This window comes from Balaenoptera borealis (genome assembly GCF_965194805.1).
Source record: "Balaenoptera borealis genome assembly, chromosome: 4".
Lineage (NCBI taxonomy): Eukaryota > Metazoa > Chordata > Mammalia > Artiodactyla > Balaenopteridae > Balaenoptera > Balaenoptera borealis.
The window spans coordinates 136297108-136323684 of NC_138861.1; the positions used below are offsets into that span (position 1 = coordinate 136297108).

Sequence of the window (26577 nt, forward strand, 5' to 3'; positions counted from 1 at the left end):
ACCATCACAGATTCCACGAGGCAAAGGACTTGGCTGATCTTGTTCATTTCTTTAACTCCAGGGCCCAGGCACGTAGTAAGTGCTCAGTAGATATTGCTAAATTAAATGATAACCTTTCACTTAATTTTTTCCATCTATTTTATACAAATGGAATCATGCTCTACCTACTGTATTGTAACTTTTTGTGTGTGGCAATATATCATTTAACATTTTCCCAAATCACTAAATGTTATTTTACATTATATTTTTATTTTATCTTCTTCCCACCACCTACCCACACTATAAGAAGGAATCATGTTCTGTGTAGTTCCATAGTTTATTGTTGTATCTCTTTTTTAGAACACATTTAATTTGTTTTCCAACTTCATTGAAATATAATTGAAGTACAGTAAATTGCACATACGTAAAATGTATAATTTGATCATTTTTGACATTGGTATAGACCCTGAAACTATCACCATCATGAATATAGCCATCACTCCAAACATTTCCTTGAGAATATGTTTAAATCTGGCTTATATTTTGGTTACTTGTTTATGTATCTGTGTCCCATACTGAATGATCATCTTTTGAGCTGGGACCACATCTTTGTTTCTTTGTAATCTCTTTTAGTAAATCATGTTCATAAATAGACAATCAGAAAAGATTTGTTAAATTAACACACTGGGATGGAAGCTTTCTTTTGAAAATAAAATTGTATATAGTCAGTTAATGTTAGCAAAAGAATTTCAACATATTTTTGCTGTAATGGGTCTACTTTTGTTTGACCGAGAGTTTTTTGTGGGTTTTTATATTTCAGAATATGTTTTTGTTGTACAATTCCTTGCCTTTTCTATGTGGCAGTTAGGTATATGCCAAGAAATTTGCTGATTAAGCGTGCAGTTCTTAAATCATGCCATATGTAATCTTTTATGAATGACTGTTTATAATTTTATGACATTTAAAGATGTTCTAATTTCATTTTGACTCTATTTCTTCTTAGCTCATCCCTTCTTTTAAATGGGAAACAAATTCATGTAGCTTATTGGAAAGAATCTGACAAGCTGTTGTTAATTGGCCTGCCTGCTGAGGAGTAAGTTGAGATTTTTTGTTTGCCTTAAAATCATTTCTGAAATACTGCTAACAAAGTCTGTTTCATTAAAATGATGACATTTTTGTTAAAAGGTAAATTCAAGAAGTTTTACAATTTAAAGGTTTGCTGCACTAGTATAATGGCTACCTGTGTTCATTTGGTATGAATAGTACAGAAAGGTACCAGGAAGGCCCAGCTAGACCAATTAGTAAGGGTGGAGGCTGTCAGTACACTTTCCTCTGAGATATGGCCAGTACAGAGGTGGCTGAGAGATGAGGGGGTCCTCTGAGATATGGCCAGTACAGAGGTGGCTGAGAGATGAGGGTGTCCTCTGCTCAAACTTTTGACAGTATCGTGGTTTGGATTTTGCATGTTTACAGTTTTTTACTGTTGGTGATTTTGGAGAATTAAGGGTCAGCAGAAAGGTGTTTTGCCTCAACGTTGAGCACCTTTGACCAAATAATGAATATTTATCTTTAAAGTGACTTCTCTAATGGTATGTCTTATATTATCATGGTCTCCTTCTTAACATTTTTGCAAGTATTTTGAAAAATGTCTCATGTTAATAGTTGGAGGTAAGAGCAGGGCTGACCATTTATACATTTGGTAGAAGTGAGTTACTAAATCCAGCCCACACTCAAGGGGAAGAGTATCAAACAACTGTGGACTTGTTTTAACACCACAAAGAGGAATTCCAAAGGAGGCTGCAGTGAAAAGTATCAAAATTATTATGTTTTAAAGTGGTCTTTAATTTTGGACAGAAAGAGATATGATCTATCATAAATGTGGGATTCAAAACTTTTAACATGAGGGGATAGTGGTGCCATTATATATGTTAAATGATGGCTCTCTTTTACCAGCTAATGTGCATTTTTCTGTCTAAAAACACTGCTCGGAGACTGCCCTATGCCAATGGGTTGGATCGTGAAAAACTGAGTTGTTTTGAAAGAACAAGAATCGGAGAACATCCAGAACAAGATACTTTAGGGTGTGGTAGCAGGGTGAAACATCTGCCTTTGGACTTTCATAGTAGCCCAAAAGGCAAAAGACAAGACACAGATGATACAATGGTGAGATAAGGTAGTGTGGGCAGTTAGACAGCAGAGAGGAAGGCCCAGCTAAGGAACTGAGCACAGGCTGCTTCCCCACTTTCTGATGCCACCAGCCAGATTAGTTAGGCAGACAGAGACCGTTTCCAGGAGAGGTTTTACCCTGAAGCCAAAAAAGGACTGTCACTGCTGAGCTCTGGATCCAGGTTGTGCTGGTTAGGGGGTGCTCTAGCCAATTTCTCAAGCTTTGTTACCGGGGTGGGAGTGGGGAGGCGGGGTCTTCCCTAAATACTTATGTCATCCCTATCTTTGAGAACTTGGCTTGTTAAGTTAGAATGAATTCGAAGGTCCTCCTCCTTCTCTATCCTGAGCTTCAAGTCAGAAAGAGCCCTAGCCACCTCTTTCCCCAGCTCTTTTACGGCTCATAGCCACCACCCCGTACCAAACTCTTTTCCTCATTGCATCTTGTTTCACATGACTGTGAAAGGTAGTTATTATTATTCTCCTTCGTTTAGACTGGGAAACAGAGTATTGAGAGGTCATGCACTAGCACCTCCTCAGTGTCAATTTATATGTCTCTGTATCTCCAGCATCGTACAGATGGTTTGTAATTGAACTCTGGCAGCCCTGGGATTGTTTTTCCCTTGTCTGTCTTAATGCCACAGTCTGTACTTTCTTTCTTCACCACTGTGCCTTTTACAAGCAGGATGAGAAAAGTGTTGCCCCACCCAGGATACAGTGGAGCAGATACTCCAGGAACATGTGTTTTCATGGGGGGAGATCATCTTCCTGTGACAGCTGCAGTCAATGACGGGGACCTAACCAGGAAGACAGTGTGATGTAGTGGAGAGAGTAACCTTAGAGCTAAGGAGATAAATGCCCACCAGCAGGTTCTGTTCCCTGGGTGTGCCTGCAGAAGTTGCTTAACTTCTTAAACCTCAGTTATACCCACTGGTATAATGGGAATAAAAGACCTGCTTTGTAAAATTCTTACAAGGCTTCAATGAGAAAATGTTAAGTTCATTCCTTTCCTTTCTCCTACATTCTTTCCTTTCTCTTTCATTTAGGGGTGTCTTTTTGTCACAAGAATTAGAGGTTGAGATCTGGGTATTACTGGAAAGTGTCAAGAATTTTAACATTTCTTTCTATAGGCCCAGATACTGAACCAGCTGCTTTATATGCATTAATTTTATTTAATACTCAGAATGAACCTGAGAAGGCTTAGTGATTATGGTCCCATTTCACACATAAAGGAAATTGAACCCTAAGGGGGTTAACTAATCTCCATATAGATGGTGATATAAAAGTGCCTACTTGACCCATGTTAGAACCCCAGATCTAGACATCAAACTCTTTAATTGCTAATGCAGGAAACAACCATTATACACAGCTATACTCACAGTTAACACGCATGCTTTTCATATTCTTTACATATAAAATGTAAAGATGATCTGCTTCTTTTATATTATGAATCAATTGATTATGTTATAAATGAACAGATGTATTTTTGCTTCTTTTTAGAGTTCCTCTTCCTCAGCTAAGGAATATGATTGAAGATGTTGCCCAAACCTTAAAATTTATGTATGGTTCTTTAGATAGGTAAGTACTTCTTTGAATTGAACCTCAAGTTTTAAGTATATGATTCTAAATCACTTTTTTGCACTTAATAGTGTTCCTTGGTTGTCAAATTACTTGTTTGGGTTTTTTCTTATTATTATTATTTTCTCATCCTTCATGACTGGCTTTTATTTTACAGCTCTAGGCAGTTTTTCACTGGATCCATTGCTTTTTCTTTTTTGGTCTCATATGTTACTTTTGTGAAATAGTGATGTAACCACAATTATATTCTGATCTGATGTATTTTTGTAGGGGCAAATGTAAGAGCATTTCTTCAGAACAGATACAGAAAAGAGAAGTTTTTTGTGTTTTCCTCTGATTATAAGACCATTGTCAAATTCACTATCCTAAATGTGATACTTTTTCCTTAAAAAAATTTTTAGTAAAAAAAATGTATGTGCTATTAAAATAAATAAAAGACATGGTGGAGAAGGTAATTGTCTATTTAGTTTCATGTATATTCTTCCATATATTTTCTATATAATATGAATATATATACTCTCTTTTTTTACCCATGTGGGCTCATATTATACATATTTTTCTGCTTCTTGCTTTGTTTTTATAAATTTTTTTAATATAAATTTATTTATTTTATTTTTATTTTTGGCTGCCTTGGGTCTTCGTTGCTGCACATGGGCTTTCTCTAGTTGCGGCAAGCAGGGGCTCCTCTTCGTTGCGGTGCGCGGGCTTCTCACTGTGGTGGCTTCTGTTTGTTGCAGAGCACGGGCTCTAGGCGCGCCGGCTTCAGTAGCTGTGGCTCGTGGGCTCAGTAGTTGTGGCTTGCAGGCTGTAGAGTGCAGGCTCAGTAGTTGTGACTCACGGGCTTAGTTGCTCCACAGCATGTGGGATCTTCCCGGACCAGGGCTGGAACCCATGTCCTCTGCATTGGCAGGTGGACTCTTAACCACTACACCACCAGGGAAGCCCTGCTTCTTGCTTTTTTAACCTTGCAGTATGTGATGCATCTTTCTTGATATGAAAGAGGAAATTTGGGGTAACCGTTTAATATTTGAACATGTAAAATTATGGATGGAAAACGATGTTTGTTAAGTCCCAGTACTTCAGAGGGCTAAAATGATACCTTTGCTTTCAAAGCTTTAAGAGTATATCAATATAAAAATTCAAAGACAGTTTATACATTTTTCCAAACCATAGTAGTATCAGATCTCTGTTTATCTAGAGTGGATCTTTATTGTCACTGTTGTCAAAGCCACATAAAGGAATTTTTTATGATGATGCCATCTGGGAAAATTGTCTAATTTGCAATATTTTCCTCCAGGAAAATACAGACACCTCCCTCTCAAACCCAATTACTTATTAGCATTTTCCAAATGTGTGAACTACAAAAGACTGGGCAGCCATATACAGTGCTTTTACCTTTTACTAATAAGAAAGATTTTAACCAATGAAGATTATAAACTCTTAAGGTGGTTATAAACTACCTCCTTAAATTTATACTAGATGAGCAAACCTTGCTATGTTTTGCCCTAATTGAAGCTTTCTATTTTCATAAGACTAGAGATAATCAAAGATTAAATTCCTATAATGAATTCTGTATATGAAGATAAAGCAATTGGAGTTGTTCTGCAAATTCCACTGGAGTAGGTTGGGGGCAGAGGGACTCTTAATTTCTCTGAATTTCATTTTGAAATTTAGCTTCCATTGATCTGGAAGTATCTCCAAGTTGACAGCAAATTTAAGTAGTTTCTTCTTGCCTAGGTGGGAATTTGAAAGGCAAACTAAGATAATAAATGTAAAGATCCACTGAGTTCTTAAAACCAAGAAGCAGTATGGATCCAAGATATTAATAGTCATTTTGCAATATTTTGTTTAATCACAAGGTTTTTTTCTGATTATGAAAGATATTAAAGGCCATTGTGGAAAATTATGAAAAGACTAAAATGTCCAAAAACTTAAATTATCTTTTTCAAGTTGTGAGCTGGTTAGTTCCCTGTGAGCCACAGAAAACTGATTATACATTAATGAAGTTTAGTGTTGTGATCAAATTAAAGATATGTGTCCTTCATCATTCCCAGCCAATCCATCAGCAAATCCTAACCAGTCTGTCTCCAAAACACATCTCAAATCCATCCATTTCTCCCCATCTTCACTATTACCCTGTCCACCGCCATCTCTCACTACTACAGTAACTTCCTGATTTCCTTGCCTCCATTCTTGCCGCTTTAATTTCCAAAGTTCCAGTGATCTTTCTACATTATTATCTGGCTCCCACATACCTTTCTGATTTCAGACCTCAATCCATGCTGCCCCTCTGTATTGTTCTGCAGGCACCCTGGCCAAACTTGTTCCCACCCTGGGCTTTTGCACTCTTCCCTCTCATTAGACCTTCTTGACATCGGGATCTCAGCTTAAATGCCCCGTTCTCGAGAGACCCTTCCCTAACCATTTGATCTAAAATAGCCAACCAGTCACCTCACCCATTCAGATGGTCCTGTTCTCTGCTTAGTCCTTTGTACAAGTTCATGTTTTTACTTTTTGTTCATTTGTTGTCATTCTCCAGTAGAATGTGAGCTCCATGGGAGCAGAGACCTTGTCTTTTGTCTTGATATTTTTACTGCTGTACTTCCATCAATGAGAGTAGTTCCTGAAACATAGTAGGCACTCAAGTAATTAGTTGAATGAATCGGTGAATATTATTCTGATATATTAATGGTATAAATACCAGTTATTGTGTTATCCAGTAGTTTATACCAGTGAATGGTTGTAGGTAATGGTATATGCTACTTTTACATGGCTAAAACCAAGTTGTCTTTTTTTTTTTTTCAAGAGTTTTTTAATAGTTATTCCTTCATTACTGAAGAGGGGAGGAAATAGGCTAATTATGTGTTTACTGTATACCAGTAAGTAATAAACATAATAAGTACTTACTATGTACTGGTACTTTGCATGAGAGTTAGATTGTATTATCCCCATTTTTACAGAGTTGGGACCAAAGTTCAGAGAAAGGTTAAATGATTTCCCTGCGAGCTCTACCTAGTAAAAGCAGTGATAAGATTCAAAGTCAGATCTGTTCTATTACACAGCTCAATATCTCTTTGTTATCCTGTGTTTCCGGAAAGATACTGGGAGTTGTAAATGGTTGAGAGATAGTCAGAGGTAAAAGCGAGTTACATTTTTTGCAAAAAGGGAACTTCAGCCCATTCTGTTATAGATATACCACTTGTGTTAGCCCTGTGGTTTTCCCATAGTACCATCTGCCCTGTGTATTTGAGAATAGGCTTTAGGGTAAAAAATATTGACAGGGTGAATTTCTTAACACACGCCATCAGTAACATAGCAGTAATTCTTATTAAGGGAGAAGTCAGGAAGAGAACCTATGTAGTCAGGAAAGATCCAGTCCCCTTAGAAGCGTACAAGCAATGACTACCGTTTCTGTATGTTGTTCTAACTTTACAGCTCTTGTTTTTTTCAGTGCCTTTTGCCAGGTTGAGAATGTTCCTCGTTTGGATCATTTTTTCAGCTTGTTCTTTCAAAGAGCACTTCAGCCTGCTAAACTACATTCCAGTGCCTGTCCCAGTACACAACAATATGATGTTTCCAGTGCAGTACTTTTAGACAATCTCCCTGGAGTTCGGTGGCTCACACTTCCACAGGAAATTAAGGTAATCTTGGGCGTCATAAATAAGAATCAGAGCCACTTGCCATATATTCTTTATCTTCTCTCTCTTTTTTTTTTTTTCCTTAGGCTTTTTGTTATTTTCAGGGTTATGGGTAAGCGTTAAAGGGGCAATTGGTTGATAAGGTAGGAGGTTCAGTGCAGTGAACTTTTTCTTTCTAAATAGAAATTAGCTCTCTCATCTTACTTTAACATTTAAGCTTTGTTCAAACTTGGAATACTTTTCAGATATCGTAATTATATGGTGTGTCTTACTTTTGAATTTTGTGATTTAGATTTTATAATGCAGGGTCATCGAGTCAGGTACATGAAATGACTGGCTAACAAATTAATAATAGCAAAATCTTTGTTTACGTGAACATTTGTAATTAGCTTTTGCCCTGTGCCAGAGATAGCTCACTAAAGGTAAGATTCATGATGGTTAAACATTATCAATGTGACTTTAGTCATTTCTGTACATCCAAAATAACTTTACTGTTGAATGATTGAAAAGCTCATTTCAGACATTTTCATCCACAGTAATGTATTTAGCCACAGCATTTGTAATAGTATTAATGAGGCACTATGCCATAGCAGTTCCCTGCCCATGAAGAAACCCAGGTTATGCTGTAGTAATATCCCAATTCAAGATTCTGCTCTTCATGGAATTCTGCAATGTATGATCAAACAAATGCCTTTTGAAGTTTAATAATAATTTAAACAGATATATCAGTCCCTTTGCTCAGTTTCCTCATCTGTAAAATGGGAACAATAATACTACCTACTTCATAAAGAAGTTATGAGTTATCACACATAAAATGCTTAGAATCATGCCTGGCACTTTGTAGTTGTAATTATAGCTGTGAGAGTACTATTATATAACGATTATTTGGAGGGAGTTGAGGGGTTAAAGCATATTTAAAGGAAACTTTACCTTCTTGTATTCTTTTTTTGTCCTTGCCTTTGTCAACTGCCCCCTGCTGCATTTTGTATCTCAGGCCAATGATTATCATTTTCCTAAATCATATAATAACTAAAAAGTATGAGATAAAACTAAAAGTATGAGATATATAATTCTGCTCCCATCAGTGTTTTCATAAGAAATCATAAGTGTTCAAAATAGATACAATTTAACTAGATAACCTTACGTTTAAGATAGAAAGATGCTGTTTCCACAGTCTGTCTCATGCCCATTCTGGGGTCTTTTTCTTCTGAAAGATACAAGGCCGCTTTTCGTGAGTCAGAGTTGCCATCTCATGAGGCCTGTCGGTCTGGTCTTGCCACGTTCTTTCCCCTGTCTCAGAATCTCTTCACTAAAGAAATCTCTTCCCTCAGAATAGATAGTCTCTTCTGTGAGAGTAGAGGTACTTAATGTTTGTAGGGGCAAAGTCTTTAGACTTTGGATATATTAAGATTAAATATTATTTTCCTTCTAAGAGTTCTTGTTTAAGACATTTAAAATATAGCCTATTTTGGTCTTATAAATTCCATGTGAAGGCTACCTCCTGTATTCAGATTTCTTTTTTATTGGAGGTTTTTTCCCTTAATTTGACATATATTTGATTAAAAGGACTGTATGCTTTTATTTCAACCTAAAAGAATATCAATGTGAGAAATCACTGTGAATTCTACTGTATATATTTTTTAATCTTTTGACTTAAATCATACCTGTTGCTTATCTCACCAAAGCTCTGGTTGTCTTTGTCCTTGTTGAGTTGGACACTACTGTATGCAGATCAGCCTTCATTGTGCCAGGTACTCAGATTTGTGGTGTGCTTTGGGAATCCAGAAAAGTCCTCTGGATGCTCACAGTTTAGTTGGGTAGGTGGAATTAATACACGGGAAACAATGAGGATATAGCTTAGACATTTTCTATATTTTGTATTCTGGTTAAGAGAATTAAGAACAATATTTTTGCAAAGAGATAGATACCTTCTGATAAAGTGATCTAAAAGTCTCTGATGAATGTGAAGTTTAAAATACATAATAACCCTTAAAGTTTTTGTTTTTGTTTTACCAGCAAACTCAAAGAACTCACACACTTTCCTTTTGCCTTTGAGATTTCTTACTGTGTGAAAAATAGTGGGGTTTATTGACTATATATATTCTAATGGAAAATATTAAGGAATTTTATGCCTTGAGAAATCTAGTTAAAAACATGTGTGTGTGTAAGGTAATTTGTGCCTGGTAAATTTTAGGTGGAAATAGTTGGTTTTAACTTGGAAAAAAATGTACTTGTTCTGAGTTTAGTATATGATGAAGTCGCACTTCTGTTTTCTTTCCCAGAGAACTTCCTTATTTTGTTTGTTTGTTTGTCAGATTTTTAAAAAAATAATTTTTCCTAAGATACACTGGAATAATAAAGAGAAAAGATATTTTACTTTTTCTCTTAAGGAATATGAAGAAGCAATTATAGTAACCTTGTATATTAGCCTGTAGAGTTCAGTAGCAGGAATAGCAACCTGTTAAACATTAATGTCTCTGAGATCAAAAATCACAAGTAGGTAGTTTTCTTTTTGTCCTATAGTTTTTCACAAGGGAAACTATAGCCACGAGAAGGAGAACATGGAGTATTTGCTAGATGCAGAAAAAAGTAGGTCACAAATGAGTAATAAGTCATGCCATATGAAAAGCATTGAAAGGCATGACTAATGTTTCCACAGCTTTTGTCGTCTCAGTAAGACACATTTGTGAAACAGTCCTGCAGAAAGTGCCTTGGCCTTAAAAAACAAAACAAGGATTATTTTTCACAAATACTGTATATGCTACAAGCTTCAACTGTCATTAGTTTCCAATTTATATATATGCATTACAGATTAAACTGCAGATTAAATTTATTCTGTTTTTAAATTTTGAATGCTTCAGGGAGGGACAAATACATGAAAGAGTTCAGGCAAATTCCATAGAAACAAAAGCTAAATCCTAAGTAAGAGATTTTTCTAATAACTCTGTAGGGTGGTTAAACTGTGCCAGATTCCAGGGGAACACTTGCCTTCATGATTTAATCCGTGAATAAAGATTAACAGTCTTTTTATACAAAACATAGGAGGGAGACAGAGAAGAATGTTGGATTCTTGGATTTTCCAAGAATCCAACTGTTGAAAAATATATAGGAAATAGAAAAATAAAAACAATTCATAATAGACTGGCTACATTCAGATTGATTTTTTTTCCTCTTAAGATTTTTAAAATGTTAAAAATTTTTCTGGGCTTCCCTGGTGGCACAGTGGTTGAGAGTCCGCCTGCCAATGCAGGGGACACGGGTTCGAGCCCTGGTCTGGGAGGATCCCGCGTGCCGCGGAGCAACTAAGCCCGTGAGCAACTAAGCCCGTGAGCCACAACTACTGAGCCTGCGCGTCTGGAGCCTGTGCTCCGCAACAAGAGAGGCCGCGATAGTGAGAGGCCCGCGCACCGCGATGAAGAGTGGCCCCCGCTTGCCGCAACTGGAGAAAGCCCTCGCGCAGAAACGAAGACCCAACACAGCCATAAATAAATAAATAAACAAATACTTTAAAAAAAAAAATTTCTTTTTTCTAACAGAACTGTAAAGCAGCTTTTTAACCTCATAAATTAGTTTGCATTGAGTACAGAGTGAAGCCCATTTTGCGATAACTGAGATTTAATTGAAAAATGCCTATAGGTTAAAATACATTAATTTTTATTTTTTGTAATCGCAAAGCTTAAAAGCAAGATGTTCCATTTGGGGACATTTCTTAAATAACACAAAGGAGAGAGATATATTTATTCAATTCTTCAAGTGATTATTAAGCAATTTTATATGGTCATTACTAAAAAGTAATATGAGTTAAATGTTTGTGTTACTCTTTTTTTTTCTCACATAGGTGGAATTAGACACAGCATTGAGTGACTTGGAGGCTGCAGATTTTGCAGAACTGGTAAGAGAAGCAGTGGATTTTAGGAAAGGTTCATTGTTGATTTCTTATTTTGTAAATCAGTCATTATTCTAAGTATTTTCCAAGGGGGCATGTAATAATCTTGGAATACATAACATTAGGTTTCTATATTGAAATGGACAAAATTTATTTTGCTTGCCTTAAGATTTTCTGTTCAGTTAAAAATATTTGTTACGTAATGTATACGTAATGATTAATTACATTAGTATCGTTTGGAACCGGGATTTGAGAGAAAGGATACACATGTAATATTGGCTGGTAGTATGGTTTTTGATCTTTTTAAAAAACTATTGATATATTTTCTAGCTCTGTCCACTAGAGCACAACTATCACCCAGGCCGTGGTGTATAAATAATATTTCTCGCTAAAGGGAACCAAGACTCCTGTGAGAAATGACTGATTCCAGATTTAGGGCTGACAATGTACAAGATAAGCCTGGCAACATCTTGTTATATCAGACATCCAGAAAGCTTTCAAAAAGTCATAGGGTTAATTTAGGTTTCAAGTAATCAGGAGAGACCTTGAAGAGGCTCCCTCTTGAGCATCCATAAGGACAATAACTTGAAGCACATCAGATATGTCTAAGTCCATGAGTTCATAATGGTACTAAAGAAAAAAAGAAAGTTCTTGGTCAACTTTGGAGGATGCTAAGGAACTAATACACTATTGTGAAAACTGGTAATTAAGGAGAAAGAATCAAACATTTATCTGCCTTTCCTATCTGAACCATACCTCAAGGTTACCAAATAGAGATGAGGGGGAGTTTCTCTTTACGGAAGTGGTCTACCTAACATATCAAGAAAGAATGACAGAATTGGAATACCATCATTTTTCAATTCCCCTCAGTGAGTTAAAGGGTCTAAGCAATGATCATCAGTAGCTGTTAACATCACAAAAAGAAAGTCAGCCAGATAGTATGTGGTTCCTGATGGAAGCACACAAACCACCTATGAAATGTACCTGATCACGCCTCCAGGTCTAACTACCAGTTTACAGGAAATACAGGGGAAGAGGGACATGTTAAATGACCCCATTTGGGGGAGGGGTATTGCAGTCTGCAAAATTCAGACTAGACAAAACAGGACGGTTTCTTCAACAAATAAATTTGTTGAAGAAGGTGAGGGGGTGGGCGTGGGGTTAGGAGAAGCTGAGACAGACCTATGAGTCATAAGAGACTCAAGAAACATATCAGCCAATTTCAGTATATGGACCTTACTTGGATCCTGATTCAAGCAAGCAAAAATTTTTAAAGCATCTATGAGACAATCAAGGAAATGAAAACACTGTTAACTGGATATTAGGTGGGAATAATTCTCTAGATGTGGTAATGATATTATGGTTATGTATTTTTTAAAGTCCTGTTTTAGAGATGCATTCTAAAGTATTTACAGATGAAATGATATAACATCTGGGATTGATTTTGAAATAATTCACCAGGGAGAGGAAAGAAGGAGAGAGGGATAGAGATGAAACAAGATTAGCTATGTACTGGTCATTTTTTAAGCTGGGTGATGATGGGCACATAGGAACTAATTATACTATTTTTTTTTGTATATGCTAAAAATTTTCAGTAATTAAAGTCTTTAAAAAGTAAATGGGAAGTTAGGAAGTAGAAGCAGTGAGGCTGGATCATTCTTCAACAGATTGCTGGTAAATGTGGGGAGAGAATATTAGCTTAAGGGGTGGCTTAGTCTTAGCTAAGATCCTGAGCAAATGGAAGGGTATTTTGTTTGTAAAAATAGTGGAAATTTAAGCAGGGTGAACTCTTCATAGGTCATAAATTTTTTCACTAATGGAAAAAAAAAATTAGCTAGATACTAATCATTAGGAGCAGTTTAGATCTAAAATATTCAAATATCTGGGTTTTTAGGAACCTATATCCAATAGGTTTAATTAAAACTCTAATTCCTGCCTTTATAGAACATCATTTTAATGAGCAGTGGAACTAACTATGGCTAGAAAAAGATCTATTGGGATTCCTTGGATACAACGTCAAGACACAGTACATAAAAGAAAAAAGTTGATAAATTGAGAATGTAAAATGATACATTTACTTTGGAAAACAGTTTGGCAGTTTCTTAATAACCTAAACATACACCTACCATATAATTCTGCCTTTCTATTCCTATCTAATTACCCAAGAGAATTGAAAGCTGTGTCAGTACAAAGACCTGTAAACAAATGTTCGTAACAGCTTCATTTTTAATAGCCAGAGACTATTCAAATAACTCAGGTGTCCATCAACAGGTGAATAGACAAAACAAATTGTGGTATATTCATGCAATGGAATAATATTAAGCAAAAAAAATTGGCAGGGGGTGTTGATGGAGCTGTTCTATATCTTGATTTTGGTGGCACACAGCTGTACACATTTGTCAGAACTTGCGGAATAATTCACAGTGAGTTTTACCTTAATTTAAAGAAAAAGAAGGATCTATTCTAAACTTTTTGTGAAATTAGATTTAAGATTTAATCTTATATTTTAATTCTGTGTTCTTTTCTTTAGTTGTTTTAAATTATTATTAAGGTATAATTTATATTCAATACATTCTTCTGTGCCGTTTTATAGTCAGCCCCTCTCCCTACCCCCAGCCTCTGGCAACCACTGATCTGTTTTCTGTCCACATGGTTTTACCTTTTCTGGAATGTCATATAAGTTGAATCATATGGTAGATAATATTTTGGGTCTGACTTTTTTTTAAGTAGGAAGTTAAAATATGTATTTTTATACAAATATTACATGAGTACATTTTTAGGGAAAAGTACAAACAACAAACATAAATCTAGCATTTTGCTTGACCACTCATACATCAAAACCAGCCCTATTCTTAGAGTTAACCATTGTTATCAGTTGATATATATTCTTGGTAACCTTGTATTTATGATCATACACTGAAGTAATTTTGTCTGATAATGTTCAGTATAGATGATGCTTTCACACTGCTAGTAGGCATATAAACTGATGCAACCTTTCAGGAAAGCAATCTGGCAAAATACGTTAAAAATATATATCCTCTGATCTCGGAATTCAACCTCCAGGACCTTATCAACTAAGGAAAATATCAGGGATGTAGACAAAATTTCTTTATAGGAATTATCTGCACAACGCTGTTTATACCGTGAAAAATTACTGGACACAAATTAAAATACCACATTATGGAATCTGTTCAATAATACATCCATTAAAATCATGTTTAGAAAACTGTCTATTGACATGAAAAAATGTTCAAGATCATTTTCTAAGGAAAAAGCAGGGTCCAAAACTATACACATAAAACAGCTTGCCCACACCCGTTTGGATGGCTACCATTAAAAACAAGCAAACAAACACCCCAGAAACACCAAGTGTTGGCGAGGATGTAGAAAAATTGGAACCCCCGTGCACTGTTGGTGGGAATGCAAAACAGTGCAAATGCTATAGAAAACAGCATGGTGGCCCCCCAAAAAATCAAAACCAGAACTACCACATGACCCAGCAATTCCATATACTCAAAAGAATTAAAAGCACAATCTTGAAGAGATATTGGCACACCCACATTCACAGCAGCATCATTCACAACAGCCAAAAGGAGAAAGCAATCCCAGTGTCCACCAACAGATGAATGAACAAACAAATAGACAAAAACCATGGAAAATACATACAATGGAACATGACTCAGCCCCAAAAAGGAAGTAAATTCTGACATAGGCCTCAACATGGTTGAACCCAGAGGACAGATACCACACTAGGTGAACCAAGCCCATCATGAAAAGACGAAGTAGGGACTTCCCTGGTGGTCCAGTGGTAAACAATCCGCCTTGCAATTCAGGGGACACAGGTTCAATCCCTGGGCAGGGAACTAAGATGCCACATGCCACCGGGCAACCAAGCCCACATGCCACAACTACTGAGCTCACGCGCCTCAACTAGAGAGCCTGTATGCCTCAAACTACAGAGCCCATGCGTCCTGGAGCCTGTGCACCACAGCTAGAGAAGAGCCACAACTAGAGAGAAGCCTGCACACCACAATGAAGAGCCCGCGTGCTGCAATGAAAGATCCCGCATGCCTCAAGAAAGATTCCGTGTGCCACAAGTAAGACCCAACGCAGTCAAAAATAAATAGTAAATAAATCTTAAAAAAAAAAAAAAGACAAAGTAGTGCACAATTCCACCCACAGGAGATGCCTAAAGTAGTCAAGCTCATAAAGACAGAAAGTAGAAGAGTGGATGCCAGGGCCTGCAGGAAGGCGTGGGGAATGGAGAGTTGTTTAATGGATACGGCATTTCAGTTTTGCAGGAGGAAGAGTTCTGGAGATTTGGCTGTCCAACAGTGTGAATGTACATAACACTACTGAGCTGTACACTTAAAAATGATTAAGATGGTAAATTTTATATTATGTGTATTTTACCATGATCAAAATTTTAATTAAAATAAAACGATTTTTAATTAATTAATTTATTTATTTATATTTCATGCTTTTTTAATATTACTGAACACCCAGTTAATCTCATTCCAGAGAAGGGTGACATTTCTGGGGCACAGAAAGAATGGTATTCACAGCTATTTCCCCAATCACATTTACTACCATGAGCCAAGAACATCCAGTTGATTGCTTAAGGGAATGTATCTCACCTGAAATCCTCTTGGACTGCATGCATAAAATAAAACAGTTTTTAAAAGCTTACCTATAGTGAAGCCAATCAGAGCTTCCAGACCCTCAAAAAGCTTCCAGTGAACTTAATACCTAGTTCTTAAATATGAGGACAGTAAAGCATCACAAGAAATATCTTTGACATAAAGGCAGTCAAAACAAATGAAAAAAGGTGGGCCTGATTTCTTTCACTGAGAATAATGCATTTGAGATTCATTCATGTTGTCTATATCAGTAGTTCAGTCCTTTTTATTGATGATAGTGTTCCATTGTATGATGATATCACAGTGTTTATCCATTCCCCAACTGAGGGGTATTTAGATTTTTTCCAGTTTTCAGTTTTCCTTAGGTTTCGTTGTGTTTTTTTTTTTTCAACTTACAAAAGTAATGCATGCATATTGGTTAAAAATAAATGCAAGCATGGTTATTAAAAACAAATGTCCTCCCTCCTCATCCCTCTCCCCCAGTTCCATCCCCAGTTACAACTGCTCTTACAGTTTGGAATATATTCTTCCAGACCCTTTTCTATACACATACATACCCCCATACAAACCAACACATATGTATATACATACATGTATATAATTGGGGGTGCTGTTTTTAACAAGACTTAGATCATAGTGAGTATTTTGTTCCACAGCTTGCATTCTTTGCTGAACAATGTATTCTAAAACCTTTTGTGCTTGCTCATATAGATCAACCTTATTTTTTTAAACAGATGTATGATATTCTGTGATGTGAACATAACCTTATTTCCTTAACCATTTTCCATTGTTGAACTTTATCTCCAGTTTTTGCATATTACAAATTCTACTCTTAACTTTTTATACAAACATCTTGAATCTCTTGTTCAAGTATTTCTGTAGATTTCTAAAAGAGGAATTACTCAAAGAGTATGTGTATTTAATTTTTTTTTTTTACGTACTGCTCAGTTGCCCCCAAATAGGTTGTACCAATTTGTACTTTCAAAAATAGTATATGGTAATATTGGATACTTTAGGGGATGTCCAGTAGAAGCATTTTGTCTTAGTAGATTTCTTTCAATCCCTCTTGAGGTAAGAAATCTTATGTTCTACTCTTAGATGTCTCTAATCAACATTATCTTACAAGAATCAAAAATAAGATTGTTCTCAGTCAAAAATAAATATATAGGCACCTTATGTCTCACCCTAATAGCCTAATATATTGATTTCTAAAGAAGGCACTATGAAAAGTTCAGTTACTACAAGGACCTGCTGTTCAGGGAACTATATTCAATATCTTGTAATAACCTATAAAGGAAAAGAATCTGAAAAAGAATGTGTGTGTGTGTGTGTGTGTGTGTGTGTGTGTGTGTGTGTAACTGAATCACCTTGCTGTACAACTGAAACACGGTAAATCAACTATACTTCCATAATAAATAAATAAATATTAAAAGAAGAAGAGATAAGTTACTTAAGAATGTAATTTCCATTTTAACTGTTGTAGCTTAACTAGGATTTTTTTAAATCATAAAAAATATATATATACATATATATAAAATTTTATATATATATAAATCCACTGTGGTTTTTCCCCCAGTCTGAGGATTACTATGACATGAGACGGCTATATACAATTTTGGGCTCTTCTCTATTTTACAAGGTAAGTTGAAGCTTGAAATTTTTATATATGTCGTACTGCTATATGAACAGACCTAAAGTAAATTTTCTCAAATTCTTACAAACATGAAAAATACATTTATCTCTTTTTCTCTGAATGTAGGTACCATAAAATTTAGATCTTAAAACAAGACTTGTACCTACGTATTTACAAATACAATAAATATTTCTGGTTTCATTACATTTTAAAGCATTTACAAACGTGTAAGAGAGAAACAGTCCTCAAAGAACCAAGTGTATATGAGAGAAGAGCAATACTACTTTGTTGATTTCCTTTTGCAATCATGTGGTTTTTTTCCTTATCTTCAGAAAATAACTATGCATCTTGTAAATTTTCTAACATTAAGTAGTTGACTTCCATGCAAAGCAAGTTGAACATCAAATGAATTTAAGTATTTTAATTTTTAAAAAAGATTTTTAAGCACAATATAAAACATATCTAAAGAAGAATCAAACAATACAGAGCTGTAAGCAGCGAAAAGTAAGTCTCTCCCCACCTTGACTCCTGCTTCTCCACTTTTCATCTTCAGAATTCAGTGCTTTTGTAATTTTGCCAAATTCTCAGGCTAGTGCTACTTAGAGGTGATCTTGCTTTATGCTAAAGTGTACCTGTTATAGACTTAAGTTATCCCAAATACTTGATGTCTAGTTGAAAAAAACATCTATTTTTACTATGTCTTCATTTATTCCATTTGAAACTGGAATATTTTAAGCCAACTGAAGAAATACCTATAAAACTCTTAGAACTATATTATAGAATTATTGCTTTATGTCACTAGTTGACTTTTATTCTCTGTGGTTAAATTCAAGGGTTATTTGATATGCAGTCATTTGCCTAAGGATGATCTTATTGATATTGCTGTATACTGTCGCCACTATTGCCTACTGCCTTTAGCAGCAAAACAAAGAATTGGTCAGTTGGTAATATGGAGAGAAGTATTTCCTCGACATCACCTCCAACCTTCTACAGACTCAGACACTGAAGTCTTTCAGGAACCTGAAGGGAGGTATTTTTTGCTAATTGTTGGCTTGGTAAGTTTACCTTAGTTTTTCTTGGGATTTTTTTTTTTTTTTTTTTTTTGCCATTTACAGACTAAATAAATACACAAACAAAAATGATAATTTAAAATTATAACCATGTCAAATAGTAGTATTCAAACAAAATGTTATGTGCCCTTATTTCTTTTCGTTTGTATCCATTTAATACTCATAGAGAAATATTAATGAAACTCAAGATTTTAGCAGGTTCTTAAGATCTTTTGTTCCCATTTCTATAAAAACAGAGGTTTTATCTTCTAGTTTGTTTTGGGAAATAGACATGAAAAGAATATAGAACCAGAAACAGAATAAATATGTGATTGTAAATGAAAGGACTACCAATTATTGAGGCTCTTTGAAAGCTACCTTAGGGAATTCCATGTGCCAAAAGTGGCAGTTGAGGGTATATCAGGATAAGGCAATGTGAGATTTGTTTTCAAGGGTGATCAAGAAGCATTGAGGATAACTAAGAAGGGGAGGGAGGATTTTTCAATAATCATCACACGATTATGCCCCATGCCCATATCTGTTTAGTATTCATAAATTTATATGTGCATGTTACATACAAATATTTTCATGTAGCTAAACCTATGTTAATTTTTTTTCTTATAGAGACATTATATGTTGTGTGTGCTATTAGAAGCTGGAGGCTGTGCATCCAAAGCTGTTGGGAATCCTGGACCGGACTGTATATATGTGGATCAGGTCAAAACAACTCTTCACCAGCTGGAAGGGGTAGATTCCCGCATAAATGAACGGCTAGCCTCTTCTGCAACCCCCTGTTTGTCTTGTGCTGACTGGTTTCTTGCTGGATCACATGAAAAATTAGATAATTTAACAACCTCCCCTATCCTCAGTCGGCTACAAGGTACTTCCAAAGTAGCAACCTCTCCAACATGCAGAAGAACTCTTTTTGGTGACTATTCCCTAAAGACACGGAAGTCCAGTCCATCCAGAAGTGGAGGATCTGACAGTGGTTGTGAAGGTGGAGAAGGTGTTGGCCTGAGTCCCCACACTGCAGCATCTCAGGGTTCTGATGGTTCAGAGGAAAGCGGGGCCTTGCTTAAGGTGTGTGTTCATTCAAGTGTGTACGTTCTGGGAGCTAAGCTGTCTCTCCAGTCCTTACTTCTAATTGCAAGAGAATTTTTAATGGCAGATACTTCTTCATTTGCACTAGTGGTTTTAGTCACTGTTGGCAAACCAACGAGTTAGGACCAAAGAAAGAAGAAAATATCAAGTAATAAAACATTACTAGCCCCTTGACAGCTAGGACATCTATTTGACAGTAATTACAAGTAGGGAAACTCTTTAATCCCGCCTTCCATGTTCAACTCTTTCTTTTCTATTCACAGTGATAACAGAAAACATGCTACTTGTGGGGCATTTGGTGGCTGATCTAATTAAATAGCCAAGAAAGTGTTCAGTAGAAACAAGAGAATCAGAAACTTTAAAAAATTATATAGATAGATAGGTAGATAGATAGATAGATTCGATCTCCTAATTCCAAACAATAGAGCACTCTTGGAGCCCTAAGTGGGTATATTTAGGAAGTACTCACATTGGTGGTACTCATTATCCAAGTCTGTGAAATTGGTAGGAAATATAGTCTAGGAGGATTTGGATAGACTTAAAGAGCCCTGAACAACTCCTAAAAGAAATTGAATTAATCTCTAAGATTCAGCCATTTAACAAATATTGATGGAACGTCTACTATGTGCCAAGGGCTATCCTACACAAAGGAGATAAAAAGATGAGTAAGACGCAGCTCTTGCCTTTGAGGAGTGCAGAGTCTAGAGAGGGGGACGAGTATGCATACATATAAATTGTAACAAAATTTGGTGATGGCTCCATTATGGCTCCAGTAGAAGGTTTACAGGTAGAACTGTCATGTCTTCCCATGACATGGCCCTCGGGTCACTGTTGCCATAGGATAAGCCAAGAGGTACAAATTAGCATCAAAACTATTTAAAAGAAACATTGCAAAATAGTAAGTAGTTCTCTTAGAAGGATTTTTAGTTTTACGTCATTTCTCCTGTTTGATTCCATTCTTAGATATAAATGGATCTACTTAATAATACTTTTTAGGTCACTAAAAAGAAGTCTGCTCTTCCAAATCCATTTCATTTGGCGAACCTGAAAAAGGACCTTTCAGAAAAAGAACTGGATAAATATAACACAATGAAGTAAGAAACTTCCTTGTTTTATTCTTTTTTCACTTAACTCTGTGTCTTCGAGGAAATGTTACAACGAAAAAGTGCTATTCCATAACATATAGAGATTTTATTCAACAAATGTAATTATGATATCTCTTATATATGAAAGGTAATAGCTATGCTATTTCTTTAATATCTTTCATTATACATATAGGAAACATACTCATGTTATAAGAAATAAAAAGCATACAAAGTAATACTTCAAAATGTGAAAGTTCCCACTTATGTCTCTTCCACAGGTAACCTCCCTTTTGTGTGTCTAGTTTTTACATTAGAGTTTACTATTTTTAGACTCTGGTGGATGCTGTGTTTTTGCAGATAGTCCTTAGCCCCGGGCACTCATTCCCAGTGCTTGAGAGTGATGGCTGCTAATGGCTCATGCATGGCTGAGTCCCTCCCCTGGCCTTGTCTTATTTGGAAGTTTACTGACTCCGCCAAGGTTACAACCTCTCTCTAGGAGTAGCCTACATCTAATGACTAATAGATAAGTAAGTACAAAGGCTTGGCCCCTACTTAAATTCAGGACAGCTCTAAAAGGCCATCCAAGCTTCCGCGTTCCCGGTGGTATCTGCTGAGACCTCTGTCTCAACTGCGGCACGGTTCAACTTCTCCCAGTGCTCAGTCCTTCAGTCTTACCCCCACAGGTGTTGTTTCCAAGCATCCCCCCTGATAAACTTCCTCCCTGCATATCTCCCGATCAGAGTCTGGGGCCAGAGAACTGAGCCTATGACACCCTCTTTAGAAAATAGGTGAAACCTCAAATTTACAGTAAGTAGGGAGTTCTCATGTAAAAGGAACTAAGTGAGAGGAGCATGTGTAACAGCTTAATTATTAAAATATGAAATGTTACATATTTACTTCTTGTTGGGCAAGAACAAGAACACTATTATGTGGTGACAAGCTGGTCTTCCTGAGCTTCGTCTGCTATTTAATTACAATGTCATGCATGGTATCAACTTGTGTAACAAACTCAATTGCACACTGTTTTGTTTTTTTTTTTTTTGGCCGTACCACGCGGCTCACGGGATCTTAGTTCCTTAACCAGGGATTGAACCCGCGCCCTCAGCAGTGAAGCGCAGAGTCCTAACCACTGGACCACCAGGGCATTCCCTCAATTGCGCACTTTTATTTGAACAAGTAGACATATACAAATAGAATTCCCATTAAAAAAAAGAAGTTCAGAGCTACCGCCTTCTTGATCGTTGAAACATTTTATAATAAGTTCAAATATATATCTCACAGAGTTGTCAGGAAAAGCCTTTTCCCTGAAGTCAGGGCAAAAGCAAGGTAATTTGTCTACATAAAATAATGCACTGGAAATATTGATACAATGTGTTAAAATTTGGAATTTAATGCCTTCCAATATGATGTTTAACTTTTTAATAGTTAAAAATGTTTTTTAATCAAAGAAATCTAAATCAAACCTTTGTTGGAAGCCTGAAATACCTTCCCCAACCCTAGTCTTCCATTTAACAAAAACTACTGCTCTGAATTTTTATTACCTCCATATCTTATTTTTTAAATATGTATGTGTGTTATTTGGGCTTTATCTCTAGTAAAAAGAAACTCTTTTTCCAAGTTTATAACGTAAGTTTATATTATAACTTAACATAAATTTATAATTATGTTAAATTAAGCATAAAGTAATATGTGATGTAAATCATAGGCTCTCCTATTTAAAAGGATGCTACAGATGCCTATTTATTCTCTTTATTAACATGGAAAGATCTTCAAACTATGTAGTTAATTTTAAAAGTGTGATATAAACCAGTGTGTAATATATTATCCTAATTTATATGTGTTTTTGTAAAATAAAAATATATAATATACTAAAAACAATAATATACAGAAAACATTTCATTCAGTGACCAAGTCCTATCCATTCTGCATGGATCCAACCCCTAATGATCCTACCCTAGATCAAGCTCCTATTCTCTCACCTGGTTGTATTGCAATGGGCTCCCATCTCCTAGCCTACCCTGAATACATTCTCTGCTATAGGAGTGACCTTTCTGAAGAATTAATCTGATTTAATCTGCATTTTTTTGAACAAATATTTGTCTTCCCAGTGAGTAATTGCTTGTTTGATGATTTTTAAACTTTCGGTTTATACACTGAGTGAGTTAATATACGCTGAGTTGATTTATGGTTTTCAAGCACTAGACCTGCTCATTTTGTCGTGGGGTTGTTTTCAGAGAAAATTAAAGAAGTTAACACAAATGTTATTTCTAAACTTCCCTAAATAGGAATCTTATTAATTAATGATTCCTATTAAGAATTAATGATTCTTATTAAGAATCATTTCTGTTCTATACCTTTTCTTGAATTTGGTGACCTCAGGATTAAAATGTATGTTTTAAATTATTTTCCTTTTTGAATAATTATAATTTTTTTCATTTTGATTATTTTTTACTTGATGGAAAAAATATCAGCCACCAGTGTTAATGAGCCAACCACCCTATGGAAAAGTATGAGAAAAATTTGTAGATGATCTCCTTCCCTGCCTATCCCTGGTCTCTAAAGAGAACCAAGAGCATTAGTTAGTGATCAAAAGTTATTCTGATCTTGCTGCCTAATTAACAATTTAACAGGAATTTGGTTATCATGGATGACTGAGGCAGTATTTAGGCTAAGAGCTGAAATATGCCTTTGCTTTGCCTCTGTGCTATGGCTGGAAGAAAAATCAACTAAATGAATTTTTTTAATAGACATTAGAATGAGAATAGAGCAGCCTGAGTGTTTGAGATGCAGATGGGGAATTGCTGTCCATTTATTTAAAGATTGCCAATCAGGAAAAAGCGAGGTATAGTGGAGCAGAGTCAGTTAAGCTCTGACACTTAGCTATGTGGCCTCAAACAAGTTAATCCAAGTCCTCTGAACATTGATTTCCTCACGGTTGAAATGAGGATAGTAATGTTTAATATCTTACAGGGTCCTTATGAGAATTAAGTCTAAGGTATTTTAAAGCACCTACCCTGGAACATAGAAGACATTCAGTATATGATAACTATTGCCATTATTTCATTGTTGCTGTTATTGTCGCTCTTTAGGTCTTCTTACTGCTGGTAGAAATAAGCAGTATTTATAGGTTCTGCAGGCCTGTCTGAGATCTCAGTAGGGGAAGAAAGGATGGAGAAGAAGAATGGAGAAGTGAAAATAGTAAGAGAACATAGAAGAGAAGGAAGACTGTAATGATAAGAAGTAGTAGAATACTTCTAGCAATTGCCATGGTATTCTAGAATATTAACTCAGCTTTGCAGTTGGTAATAATAATTTTATTTTTCTTTAGGATCATCAATTTGACTATCGTCGTAAGAGACTTTAATGCTACTAACTGAAAAGCTTAGTTTATTGGAAGGTGTTTTTATTTGTGGTCCACGCTAGACATACCTTGTTTATGGCTTGTAGGTATCTGGGCCAGACATGGGCTGAGTTATTCATTACCAACCATGGAAAAAGAGGAGTTTAGCCAGTTTGGGTTGTTTAGCAAAGGGATGATTAAGTTACTTGCAAACGAATTGGTGTTTATTTATCCTTGCGTGACATGTAGTGTTTGCCTCCATTAAGGGAATCGATAATAGCCCTAGCCTGTATTTCAGATAAGGAGGAAGAGGAAATTCAATGTTTGGCCTAGTTTCCCTTCCCTAATTACACTCCTAATATTCTTTTGTAGTTAAAAGCTTATTAGATGTCTACAACATTCAAAATGAAGCAACATTTTTAAGTTTACTTCTAATATCTTTTTTTTTCTTTTCAAGATTGACGTCTGGTCCTGAGAACACACTTTTCCACTATGTTGCCTTAGAAACAGTGCAAGGAATCTTTATTACTCCTACCCACGAAGAGGTGGCACAGCTAAGTGGCTCTATCCACCCTCAGCTGATAAAAAATTTCCATCAGTGTTGTCTCTCCATTCGTGCAGTTTTCCAACAGACATTGGTTGAAGAGGTAGGGCACTGCTATAAATATAATTTTCTGCCAGTTTATTTCCAGACCTCTAAATATTCTCTCTAAAACTCTTTAATCAATATGTCCAGCAATGACTGTTGTCATTTATTTTTTTTAACAGTCATTCCATCTACCTTGAGTGCCAAAGGATTATATTCACTGTACTTAACTTTAAAACTTTGTTTCATAATTCTGAGTTTGATGTCCCAGATTACTATTTCAGGAAACAGTGGACCTGTGTGTTTTCTATAGCAAAGTAGAACACAGTAGTTTGTAATGTAAACTTGCCTCCCATTTCTCAGACAGTTATCTCTACCATTTGGTAACTGATAATTCTTTAAGTATTCAACCAGCAGGATAAGGTATTTTGGAACAAAAGGGAATAAAGTATAGCAGTAGGCGCAATACTGTTATGTTTCAGCCACTTGGTTGGTTGGTTGCTTGCTTGCTTGCTTGCTTGCTTTTCAATCCAGGATGAAGTTTTATTTGATATTGTACCTCTGGATAAGTAGTAATGTTGTATACAATTAAAATATCAATTAGATAGTTTTAATAGCAGGGAAAGATAAGTGTTGATTTCTTGAAAAGGATAAACATACAGAAGTTTATTTGTGACTGGTCAAACATCATACTGCCAAAAAAAAAAAAAAAAAAAAAAAACCTCCCTGAAGAATGATTGTAATGTACATAGCAATACGTGTACTAAGGATGCTAAATTTGTGAAGAATTTAGGCTTAAAGGTAGAAGAACATTGGGCTGGGAGAAGGAATCCTGGACTGAGCCTTATTAACTCTTCCTATTTTCTCAGCTATAAAGTGAGTGAGCTGAATTATATCATCTCTTAGGACTCATTCAGCAGTAAAATTCTTTGTCTTACAGGATTTCTTCTTCGAGCTCTCAGAAATTGGTATTCAACAAAATGTTATGTTTGACTATATATGTCTATGTGCTTTGCATTGTTAGGCTCCTCCTTTCCTGTTTAACATACTGATAGATTCTATAAGGTTTATTTCATTAACTTATTTAGTAATATTTGGTAATATAAATTAGACTTTCCCATATTATTTAAATATTGAGGTACCTACTACACACCAGATACTACTCAAGATGCTGGGGATACAGCAGTGAACAAAACAAAGTCTTTCCTCATGAAGCCTGTATTCTAACAGGGGAGGCTAATGAATTAGCAAGCAGTGTAATATATCAGGTAGGGTAAGTTTCAAGAGGAGTAATAAAACAGAGTAAGGTCGAGAGGTGGGGGTTACTATTTTGAAAGATGTCTCTGATCATGTCAAGTAATATTTGAACAGAGACCTGAGTAAAGTGAGGGACCAAGCCATGCGGCAGATGTGGAGGCACAGCTTCCAGGCAGAAGGAACAGCAAGTACAAAGACCCAGAGGTAGGGTGGCTGAGAGAGCCCTGGAATGGGCTGAGTAGGGAGGAGAGTGGTAGGAGTTGAGATGGCCAAGGTAGCAGGGCCAGGTCATGCATGGCCCAATAGACTAGGGACTCTGGGCTTTGTTTGGAAGAAGACGGGAGGTTCTTGGGCAGTTCTGAGCAGAGCAGGGACGTGATCCTTAGTTTTGAAAGGATCCCTCATGCTACTGTGAACGAGCTTGTAGGGTAGAGAGGGTGGAGGCAGGGACCAGTTAGGAGCTGTGGAAATTCTCAAAGCAAGAAGTCAGTGGCTTCTGGATCTTGAATATATTTTGGAGGATGAGCTGAAAGGATTTGCTGATGTCTTAAATAAGTATTTTGAGAGAAAGAGCAGAATCAAGGATCACTCCACTGTTTTGGCCTGAGCTTTACAAAAAGTCTTTATGTTCCAAATGAGTCA

General features: G+C 36.0%; 1 protein-coding gene across 6 annotated transcripts in view; it reads left to right on the top strand.

Annotated features, from left to right (window-relative positions):
* INTU (inturned planar cell polarity protein) overlaps positions 1–26577 on the top strand; it is an 84952-nt gene that overhangs the window by 51987 nt on the left and 6388 nt on the right. For all 6 annotated transcript variants that reach the window (XM_082391389.1, XM_082391391.1, XM_082391393.1 and 3 more), the window contains 9 exons: positions 983–1072; positions 3643–3720; positions 7172–7361; positions 11197–11250; positions 17461–17523; positions 18351–18572; positions 19191–19646; positions 20664–20761; positions 24550–24739. In XM_082391389.1, the coding sequence (XP_082247515.1) occupies positions 983–1072; positions 3643–3720; positions 7172–7361; positions 11197–11250; positions 17461–17523; positions 18351–18572; positions 19191–19646; positions 20664–20761; positions 24550–24739 (1441 nt within the window). The remainder of the gene's footprint in view (positions 1–982; positions 1073–3642; positions 3721–7171; positions 7362–11196; positions 11251–17460; positions 17524–18350; positions 18573–19190; positions 19647–20663; positions 20762–24549; positions 24740–26577) is intronic.